This window comes from Rhinopithecus bieti, unplaced genomic scaffold, assembly GCF_001698545.2.
Source record: "Rhinopithecus bieti isolate Rb0 unplaced genomic scaffold, ASM169854v2 scaffold_32008, whole genome shotgun sequence".
Taxonomy (NCBI): domain Eukaryota; kingdom Metazoa; phylum Chordata; class Mammalia; order Primates; family Cercopithecidae; genus Rhinopithecus; species Rhinopithecus bieti.
The window spans coordinates 1855513-1866478 of NW_016814433.1; the positions used below are offsets into that span (position 1 = coordinate 1855513).

The 10966-nt window shown below is 51.7% G+C and overlaps 1 protein-coding gene across 2 annotated transcripts; it reads right to left on the minus strand.

Moving 5' to 3' along the window:
• Positions 1-235: 235 nt before the first annotated feature.
• Positions 236-10174, minus strand: AIPL1 (AIP like 1 HSP90 co-chaperone). 2 transcript variants are annotated; one of them, XM_017850519.1, is made up of 6 exons: positions 9926-10174; positions 8818-8997; positions 3560-3748; positions 2126-2302; positions 1860-2001; positions 236-757 (listed from the first exon to the last, which is right to left on the minus strand). In XM_017850519.1, the coding sequence occupies exons 1-6, from the start codon at positions 10019-10021 to the stop codon at positions 387-389; spliced, it is 1155 nt and encodes a 384-aa protein (XP_017706008.1). In that variant the 5' UTR covers positions 10022-10174; the 3' UTR covers positions 236-386. The 2 variants fall into 2 exon arrangements, with proteins under 2 accessions (XP_017706008.1, XP_017706009.1); XM_017850520.1 differs by lacking the exon at positions 3560-3748 and having other exon boundaries at positions 253-757.
• Positions 10175-10966: the final 792 nt, after the last annotated feature.

Sequence of the window (10966 nt, forward strand, 5' to 3'; positions counted from 1 at the left end):
AGAGCATCAGATCCTCATGTGTCACTGACTTGGGGTAAAATCGACAGGGGAGAAACTGATTTAAACAGATTACTTGGAAATAGAGAAAACCACCGGAAGAATTAAAAACAGGGTCAATGAAAACCATGGCATGGAAGGAATGTAAGGGGTAGGGGAGAAAACTACTTTATTCATGAGCACTTCTGTGCCCTTTGGATTTTTTTTTTTATTTTTTATTTTTTATTTTTTATTTTTATTTTTTTTACCATGGGCGTGTCAGAGTTTGATTTCAAAAATTAATTTTAAATTTTAAAAAGTGACACCACAATCCTGGTCAGCGGAACCAGCAGTGACCAGGCCACTTGCTCCCTGCCTAGGTGTCAGGCTGACTGTGCATCTCAGGGGGTTCAGTGCTGCAGTGAATGCCCTGGGGACAGGGGGAGCTCTGCCGGTGGCTCTGCAGGTGGTCCTGTGGGCAGCTCCGCAGGTGGTGCTGTGGGGAGCTCTGCCAGTGGCTCTGCAGGTGGCCCTGTGGACAGCTCCGCACGTGGTGCTGTGGGGGACTGCATGGCTCCCTGGCTCAGCATGTTCCGGCAGCGCAGCCGCTCCTCCTCCTGCTTCTCCGCCATGCGGTTCTCCAGCAGCCTCAGCTCCCTGCGCACCGCCTTCTGCATGGATGGCTCCAGCTCCAGCACTTTCTGGAGGTCCGCCTTGGCCTCGGCCTCGTTCCACACCTCCGCGTGAGCCCGGGCACGCACATAGTAGGCCTTCACGATGCCTGTGGAGAGCAAGGAGCATCCAGCCGCAGCTCCCTGCCCAGCCTCAGAGGCAGCCCCCACCCAGCTGGGACTCACCAGCCTCCAAGACCCTTAGCTCCGCCACGATCCTTAACCTCTCTGTACCCCCCATCCCTGTTTCCTCAACTGTAAGATGGAGATGATGATCATAATGGCAGTACCTCCTTCTCTCCTTTTCAAGGCCCTGTGACTAATTTTATATTCATAACTTTGTTTTATTTTTCTTTCTTTCTTTTTTTTTTTTTTTGAGACGGAGTCTTGCTCTGTCGCCCAGGCTGGAGTGCAGTGGCCGGATCTCAGCTCACTGCAAGCTCCGCCTCCCGGGTTCACGCCATTCTCCTGCCTCAGCCTCCGGAGTAGCTGGGACTACAGGCGCCCGCCACCTCGCCCGGCTAGTTTTTTTGTATTTTTTAGTAGAGACGGGGTTTCACCATGTTAGCCAGGATGGTCTCGATCTCCTGACCTCGTGATCCGCCCCTCTCGGCCTCCCAAAGTGCTGGGATTACAGGCGTGAGCCACCGCGCCCGGCCTCTGTTTTATTTTTCTTACAGACGCTCCCTAAATGAGATAACCTTCAGGCCCTTTCCCTGCACCTCCCCCACATGGTGATTATGAGGATTAGGAGGATTAAATGAGATAATAAACGCAGAGGACTTGAGCCTGATGCACGAGCCAGGGCCTGGGTGTTGTTACTGTGAGCACTATTCGAGCAGTAAGTCAATACTAGTAGTACTGGAGGTGCCATATCCTCGCAACACCAGTACTAGCACCGACATAATATTTTTCTCTATGTTGATTGCCCCTCTTTTTTAAAAGCCTGTTTACCGTTCCACTGAAAACACAAGCTTGGTGAGCTTCCTGGGTAAGTGTTCAAACACACATTAAAATAAAGGATCCCCCACGCCAAGCACTGCCCATCCATCGCCCACGATTCAATTACACACTCGGGGAAACCCGGCTGGGTGGAGACAAGGTTCGGTGCCCCAGTGGGGTGGAAAGAAAAGTTCAGGAAGGCTATGGCAGGTGTCTCCGTCGCCCTGGGCCGGGCGCCCCCTCGCTGCCCGCCCCTGCAGCCCCACGCACCTGGGTGGTGCTGGAGAATGTCACTGGTGTGTTCCAGCACCTCGTAATACTCCTCCTTCTTCAGCAGGCACTGGCAGTAGTTGAGGGTCAGAGTGTTGATCATCTTCTCCAGCTTCAGCCACTGCACCTCCCACGGCTTCTCCTGCCCAGGGAGAAGGTCAGCCATGACCTCAGGCGGCTGCCCAAGCCCCACCCCACCCTGGCCGGCGCTGGGCAGGTCCCCCAGAGTCAGCCCCGCTTTCCACCCCTGGCCAGCAGCCTCTGACCTTGGTCTGCAGGTTCCTTAGGCAGATGATGGCCTCCTGGTACTTGGAAGAGGCCTCCTCGTAGCGGCCCAGCTTGAAGAGCCGATTTCCCTCTCCGTGGAGGACGGGTACCACCTTCATCTTCTCATGATTGCTCAGGTTCCAGGTCTCCCTCTGGTAATCACTCGGGGCATCAACCTGGCCCCAGAGCTGCAGGTCAGTGAGGCAGGGACCCCAGGGGCCTGCACCCCATCAGGGACCCGAAAGACTGGACCCTGGCACAGCTCCCTGAAGTCATACTTGCTGGTCAAGTGCATACAGACAAGGGAAAGAAGTAAAAATGCCAAAAACCCTGCCCTAAATCAATGCCTTTGTGCAAACTAGGAAAAGGTGCCCGTTCATCAAGACACTTCACTTCTAGTATTCAGAAAATTGTCGTGAATCCTCATTTTGTTAGAACAATACACTATTGCCATCTGCTGGAAACTTGTCATTATAGAAATACCAATGTACGATGTCTATAATGAGCACCTTGGAGGCGATGCCGGTGCACCTCGTGCAGTGCACAGACCACGCAACTGTGACAGCAAGCCTGTAAAGGCCCTTGGTTGACACAGTTCTTATTTTATTTTTATTCACTCACATAGCTCTCAGGCTGAGCCTCAGTCTTGGCCATAAGCTGAATCCCAACCTGACCTTGACCCTGGCCCTAACCCTCTGTCACCAACCCGCAAACACGCGCCGTCAATCACTCTGGGGCCCTGGGTGGGAGGATATGGGGAGTTCCATGCAGCCTCTCCCGCTATTAGAGAACCAAGTCTGAATCTACAAACCACAGGAACCGAGGAGGTTATAATCTCCAACTCTTGAAAATGAAAGTGGAAGTAGATAACAAAGAGAAGTAAAATGCCTCCAAAATGAAAACAAATCACATTTTTAAAAAGTGGTTCCAAGCGGACTTTTTTTTTTTTTTGAGATGGAGTCTCACTCTGTCACCCAGGTTGAAATGCACTGACATGATGTCGGCTCACTGCAACCTCCACTTCCCAGGTTCAAGGCATTCTCTTGCCTCAAATTCCCAAGTAGCTGGGATTACAGGCATGCACCACCACACCTGGTTAATTTTTGTGTTTTTAGTAGAGATGGGGTTTTACCATGTTGGCCAGGCTGATCTCGAACTCCTGACCTCAGGTGATCCAACCCCCTTGGCCTCCCAAAGTGCTGGGATTACAGGCATGAGCCACCGTGCCCAGCACCAAATGGACCTTTCTTGTGGAAAAATCAGAGGACTTTTGTTTCACATTCGTATTGTCCCATGGCTTATGAACCCTCTCTTGTTCTCTAAAGAGAAACAGGGCACTGTCCAGTGGCCAGTGGGGTGGGGGTGCCCGTGATGCCCACTGTCCCTCTCTGGTGCTGGCACAGCCCTCCAGCCCTGCCTACCCCAAGCCCCACCTGCAGCAGCTCGATCACAAAGATCAGAGGCTGAGGCTCTTTCTGTAGCTCATCCAGGTCCTCGTAGCCCAGCGTGTGGTAGGCGAACATGTTGGCCAGCCCGCATGTGTGCACATGCCACTCCGTGGGGTCCTTGCCCTGGGCCATCTGCCGCAGGCTCCGGGACAGGATGGGGTAGACCCCGGTGTGCTGTGGGGAGAAACAGATGGATGGCATCTGGGCTACCTGCTCAGAGCTAGGTGGGCCACAAAAGGCCTCCACTCAGAGCCCCTCCTGGCAGGAATCCTGCTCCCTCACTATGCCACTAATACCAACTGTGGTTAACTGTGTGCCAGGCAAAGCACTTCACACTGTTATGAGCCTCTTCAATCCTTGCAACAATTCAAGAGAAGCATCATTATCCCCATTTTACAGATGGGGAAACTACAGCCCAGAGAGGCAAAGCAACTTGCTTAAGGTCACACAGCTAGGAAATGACGCAGCCAGGATTCAAACCTGGCTCCAGAGGTCATATGCTCTTAGCCTCCGGCTGCCTCTTCTGGCCCTTGTGGTCCGCTGTAACACATCTCTGCCCCAGGGAAACCCTGAGCTCGGCAAAGCCTATGACTCGCAGGAAGGGCAGTGTGGGGCAGCAGAAGGAGCAGGACTCCAGGGTCCAAGAGAGTCGCTTTGGTCTCCTGGCAGTGCTGCAGGCTAGCAGTGACCCCAGGTCTCTGCACTTCTCTGAACCCCAGTTCCCTGGGTTGCTCCTGTCCGGTATTAGGACTGCTGTAGGGATTAAATGAGACGGTGCAGATATAGATCTGGCTCATCACAGCTTCAGCCAGCATGGGAGCTGAGTTTGCCACCCTTGGGATGAAGGAGGGCTGGGAAAATCAGCCGTGCAGCCTCAGCGAGGCCTGCTGTATGTATGCTGGGCCTCAGTTTCCCCGACTAGGCTCCCTGAGAACCCATCTCCTTGGACCGGCTTCTGAGACGATCCAGCACTGGCTCCACATGCAACATGTGACTTGAAGGGGCTGAAACTCTGTGCAGCGGTTCAGCTCTGCCTGCAGGTCACCAGCACAGAGGCAGAGGCCACCCCGCCCGCCCCACCGGCCAGGATTAGCCCGAAATGCCTTCTGCCTCTTTGTGGAAGAGACGAGCAGATGGCTGTTGAGCCTGTTGGGATTAGAGCTGGACCAAGGGAGGGAGAAGCCCCAGAAACAGCTTGCTGCCAGGGGGCCACCTCTGGCCCTGACTCAGCAGCCCCCAGCTCGGTACGCCATGGCCCCCAGCAAGCTGAGCATGCTTTTGTGGCCCCAGAGCACACTGCCCTCACTTACTTATGTCGTGGCACTGGCTGCCCTGCATTACACTTATTTAGATGTCTGCTCCTCCTCCAGAATTCAAGTTCCCTAAGGGCCAGGGGCTTTGCTTTTTTCATTCCTAACATACAGCACAGGCCAAATCAGGTGCCCAGTGAATGTTTTCTAACTAGATAGATAGATAGATAGATAGATAGATAGATAGATAGATGAATGATAGGAGATAGATAGAAGATGATGGATGCATGCAGTGATGGAAGACTGAATTATGAATGAAGATGGTTGAAGAGAAAAATGGATGAATTGACGCCTGGGCAGGTGGGTGGATGGATAAGAGGTGGATGTGCAGGTGAAGAACTAACTCTAGAAGGGGTGTGTGTGTGTGTGTGTGTGTGCACGTGCATACAATCACGGCAGCCATGGGTTGGGATGAGGAGATGGGGGGGGGGCATGGAGATTGGGAAAACCCATAGTCACTATGGGCACAGTGGCTCATACTTGTAATCCCAGCACTTTGGGAGGTCAAGGTGGGTGGATCACCTGAGGTCAGGAGTTCAAGACCAGCCTGGCCAACATGGTGAAACCACATCTCTACTAAAAATACAAAAATGGGCCCAGTGTGGTGGCGAGCACCTGTAATTCCTGCTACTCAAGAGGCTGAGGCAGGAGAATCGCTTGAACCCAGGAGGCGGAGGTTGCAGTGAGCCGAGCCCACACCATTGCACTCCAGCCTGGGCAACAAAAGTGAAACTCCATCTCAAAAAAAGAAAAAAAAGAAAAAAAAAAAAAAACAGTTACCAGCCTGTGATATAGGCAATGCACTCATGTGACTATCAACATGGAAAAAGGAACACAGACTCCACAGGAAACAAAGAGCCATGCCCACATTATGGGAATGACAACAGCTTGTGGTTTTGCAAACAACAAATCAATCAACTAATCAAGAATTTATTGACAGCCTTCTATGCACTCAGCTGTCATGTGTTAGCAGACGTGTATCCTGTGGAGAGGGGACTCTCAGTGGCAGCCAAGCCTTGCCTCACGTATGGCGTGAATCAAAGTACAGGACCCCCTCACTCTAAGCAAGGTCAATAGATATATTTTTAAACTCACTGAAATCACAAAGAAGCCAATTTTCGGAAGCCTTGACTCGATTAAAAAAAAAAACAGATTTTAAGATAAAAATATCAAAATGAAGAAAACCACAGGGACTGCTACAAAGGAAAGATGTTCAACAAATATTTGCTACATGAATGAATACATGAATAACATGTTGAGTGGGACCACCTACTGGCAGAGGATGGTGCTGCTGCCCAGCTATATTAGACATTGCGAGAAACATGTGCAGGATGAAGAGGGAACCAGGCATCTCACCCAGATCTTTTCCCTTAACTTATTTGAGCCACTGCAAGTTATTTTCCCTTTTGGAGTCTTAAGTTTCCTCATTAGTAAAGTGGAAAAGTTAATCTCATATTTTTTCTCGGCTCGGCATGGTGGCTTATGCCTGTAATCCCAGCACTTTGGGAGGCCGAGGCAGGCAGATCACTTGAGGTCAAGAGTTTAAGACCAGTCTGGTCCAACATGATGAAACCCCATCTCTACTAAAAATGCCAAAAAAAAAAAAAAAGTATATATATATAGAGAGATAGATAGATAGATATAGATATAGATACATATGGGTGTGGTGGTGGGCACCTGTAATCCCCAGCTACTCAGGAGGCTGAGGCAGGAGAATAATTTGAACCTGGGAGGCCGAGGTTCCAGTGAGCCAAGATCGTGTCACTACACTCCAGCCTGGGTGACAGAGTGAAACTCCATCTCAGAAAAAAAAAAAAATTCTAGCTCAAAATAATAGCTCTCATTTTTAATTGCTCTGTATTATGATTCACCCGCATATGTTATATCATGTAATCTCCAAAACAACTCCTTAACTTAGAGTTTTGTTTATTTATAAATGAAGGAATAGAGTAGCAGACAGAAGATGGGACTTCCCCAGGTCATGCAACTAATGAACGACAGAACAGAGTTCAAACCATCCCCAGAATGCTCATTTAAAAGGTCAGTGGCCTCTGACAAAATAATGAGTCTGGGTATCTGCCACCAATGGTGAAAGTCTAGGGGAGCTTTGGAATGGACGGATCAGGCTGTCAACACCTAAACCCACCCATCACTTTTAACATCATCTTAAGAAAGACAACCAAGTGTGATGTACTTCTCCCAAAGGGAAGTATATGGTACCATCCATGGCAGACTTCCGAAAACGAGAGAGAGAGAGAAGAATCTGAATCTTATCAGGTCCTCTTGACCCCACTTTCAATTTATCAAAATGTGGGGAATAGAGGAGCATGTTAGACAATTCCATGGCAAAGCAATCAGGAAAATCAGAATGTGGGACTTCTACAGGATAAATGACCCAGTTCCTTCAACATTTCTGTGTCAAGGAAGAAAAGAAGAAAAGGAGGTGGAGCTATAGATGAAAAGGGACTTGAAGGACGCATCAACAAAGCGCTACGCAGGGACTTTGGTTGGTTGTTGATTTAAACAAACCAAACTCATTCATTTATAAAGAATAAAAGAGTCAAGCAAAGAAAATTTAACAGTGACTGGATATTAGATGGCTTTAAGGAATTACTGGAGTTTTAAAAGATTTCATAATGATATCATGGTTAAGTATTTTAATATCCTCTTTATTATTTTTTTCTTTTTTAGATGGAGTCTTGCTCTGTCACCAGACTGGAGTTCAGTGGTGTGATCTCAGCTCACTGCAACCTCCGCCTCCCGGGTTCAAGTGATTCTCCTGCCTCAGCCTCCTGAGTAGCTGGGATTACAGGCACGCACTCCCACTAATTTTGTATTTTAGTAGAGACGGGGTTTCACCATGTTGGTCAGGCTGGTCTCAAACTCCTGACTTCGTGATCTGCCCGCCTCGGTCTCCCAAAGTGCTGGGATATCCTCATATTATAGAGATACAAATTTTAGTATTTACAGATGAAATGATATGGTGTCTGGCATTTGGTTTAACCAGGCAGGACAAGGAAGGGAAGTGGATGGGTTAGGAGATGAAGCAAGACCAGCCACGGGTTGATGGTGGCTGGCACTGGGTGATGGATGCTTGTAAGTTCGTTATTCTTTCTGTTGACTTTTGTATATGTTTGAAAGTTCCCATAAGAAACATTGCCCAAGGGTCAGTGAGTTTTGCCACAAGGCGAGGAAGCTAACTTATAAGGGTAATTTACGGAGTGCTATAAATAGGAAGGGAAACTTGCAATGGGAGGAGAAGGGCAAAAAAAAACTTGCAATGTGAGGAGGAGGGATTAGACCAAGGCTGGTCTAATCATGCTGTATAAAAGCAAGGACTTGGCCCGGCATGATGGCTCATGCCTATAATTCCAACACTTTGGGAAGCCGAGACAGGAGGATTGCTTAAGCCCAGGAGTTTAGGACCAGCCTGGCCAACATGGCGAAACTCCGTCTCTACAAAAAATACAAAATGAGGTGTGGTAGCGCACCTTAGTCCCAACTACTTGGAAGGCTGAAGTGGGAGGATCACCTGAGCCCGGGAAGTTGAGGCTGCAGTGAGCCATAATTACGCTACTGCACTCCAGCCTGGGTGACAAAGCGAGACCTTATCTCTCTCTCTCTCTCTCTCTCTCTCTCTCTCACACACACACACACACACACACACACACAAATGTGATGACTGTGAAGTGGGCCGGCTCACTCCTGCTGAGGATAGCCATGCTCCCCACCAGCCAGCCACGGCATGGGTCACCCCTTCCAGCCCTGTTCCCTCCATCTTCACATGCACCGTGGTGGGGAATAAGGTTGCAGGATTGCCTTTGCAGAGCTTCGCTTGAGTCCCAGCTTTCCTGAAACACAGCAGCCCTGCAAAGCGGGTGGGTGAGCCGGAAGAGACTAGTCCCAGGGGACAGGCGCGCAGGGCCAACTTACGATGGTGTCGCACCAGAACTCGGCCACCTCGTGCACCCTCATGGAGGTGAGCAGGATCTCCCAGACCTCGAGCTTGAACATGTTCCCGATGATGATGTGCATGGGCTGGTCCACCTGCCGGCTGTCATCGATGACCGTGCGCTCCTCATCACATTTCATGGTGCGGAAATGAAAGACCACCTGGTCACCAAGACGGTGCACTCTGCTCTAGACACACCGCTCAAGGCCCGGCAGACGCCACCCCTTGCCAGCGACACTCAGGGCTGTCCCCAGGGTCAGCTCACTCAGTTCACCCCATCAGATGCCTCAGAGCCCCTGAGCACCTCCACCCTGCCTGCACGCCCCAGGGAGGAGGGACCCACCCCTCCCTACAGACCCCAGTCCACTCCCCACGGTGCTGTGTGTCCGGAAATCCTTCCTCAAATAAGCCCCGAGTTTTGTTGTTGTTGTTGTTTTTTTTGTTTTTTGGTTTTTTGGTTTTTTTTGAGACAGAGTCTCACTCTGTTGCCCAGGCTGGAGTGCAGTGGTGTGATCTCGGCTCACGGCAAGCTCCGCCTCCCGGGTTCAAGTGATTCTCCTGCCTCAGTCTCCTGAGTAGCTGAGCTGGGATTACAGGCGTCCAGCACATCCGGCTAATTTTGTATTTTAGTAGAGACGGAGTTTCACATGTTGGTCAGGCTAGTCTCGAACTCCTGACCTCGTGATCTGCCCATCTTGGCCTCCCAAAGTGCTGAGATTACAGGCGTGAGCCACCTCGCCTGGCCAAAGCCGGAGTTCTGTAGCCACAGACGCACCCTTCGCTCCAGGGAAGCCCAACAGACATTTGGGGACAAATACCAAGACCTCTGGAACCCCTTTCTTCTCAACATTTAGGGCTCCAGAAAATTCCCAAAAGCCCTTCCCTTCAGCCCATGCTAAAGTCGAATCTGCAAAGTACCAAAATGCCCCGTGAATGGGGAGACGCTGGGAGCTCCCCGGAGGCCCAGGGCTGGGGCTGCCTGGCTGTTTTTTGGCAAAGCTGAAAGCTGTTTACAGTGCCTTGGGGCACACCGGGAATGTGGAAGGCTGCTGTGGGGGACCCTGTCCGCTCCGGAGGGGCCCCACTCACTCGGGATCCGGTGATGAAGTTGGGGAGTTCGCCCGTGCCCCCGTGCAGAATGGTTTTCCTGACCCCTTCCACGTTCAGGAGCAGAGCGGCATCCATGACTGCAGGAGGAAAGGCGGCGTCCGGCACAGGCGGGGATAATCTCGCCTCCGGGGAAGACACTTAGGCGGCTGAGACTCTGGGATTTGCCCAGCCAGCAGGAGTGTGGGGGAAGGGCAGACGGTGGGGGCGGTGCCCCAGGCGCCCAGGCTTCTTATCAGAGCCACTCCGGCCAGGCCTGTGGTCCGCAGGCAGCCTCGCCTCCTATCCCATCCCCCGCTCCTTCCAGTGATTCTGGGCCCCTGCCCGACACATGCCAGGGTTGTGCTAGGCTTGGCTTTTCTTCTACCCCAAGAAGGAAAAAGGTCCGCTGAGCTTTCTTAAAGAAGACAGGGGGCCGGGCGCGGTGGCTCACGCCTGTAATCCCAGCACTTTGGGAGGCTGAGCGGGCGGATCACGAGGTCAAGAGATCGAGACCATCCTGGCCAACATCGTGAAACCTTGTCCGTACGAAAAATACAAGAATTAACCAGGCGTGGTGGCAGGCGCCTATAGTTCCAGCTACTCGGGAGGCTGAAGCAGGAGAATGACTTGAACCCGGGAGGCGGAGGTTGCAGTGAGCCAAGATTGCACCATTGCACTCCAGCCTGGCGATGTGGAGAGAGGCCTGGAGGCCACTTAAGGGGAAAAAGTGGGGATACCTGGGCTGGGCCCAGACTGTAAGCCCCCGAGGACTCCAGGCCAGCCGGGGTGGCAGCTGCCCTTTGCCATCCAGCCACCTTCCTACTTTCCCTGTTCCCCATCCCTTCCCCAGGAGCTGCCTTCAGGAGGCCCTGCGATGGTGGCCCAAGGGAAGAGGGGACAGGTTTCTGGCTTGGGAGGGAAGGAAGACGACAACGAAAGGCGCGGCGGGTTTGGGTAAAGTTGAGGCGCCCTCCCCAGCCCCGCTCCTGCCTCCCCTGCAAGGTCTGGCTGGGGGAAGGGTGGGTATCCCCTCCCCTGCCC

What these genes read in the sequence shown, in the direction of transcription:
- AIPL1 (XM_017850519.1), bottom strand. Translation starts at nt 10,021, where the DNA reads ATGGATGCCGCTCTGCTCCTGAACGTGGAAGGGGTCAGGAAAACCATT. An exon ending in ACTTCATCACCGGATCCCGA is followed by an intron (nt 8,998 to 9,925) that starts GTGAGTGGGGCC and finishes CTTGGTGACCAG; the next exon opens with GTGGTCTTTCATTTCCGCAC. An exon ending in CATTCTCCAGCACCACCCAG is followed by an intron (nt 758 to 1,859) that starts GTGCGTGGGGCT and finishes TGCTCTCCACAG; the next exon opens with GCATCGTGAAGGCCTACTAT.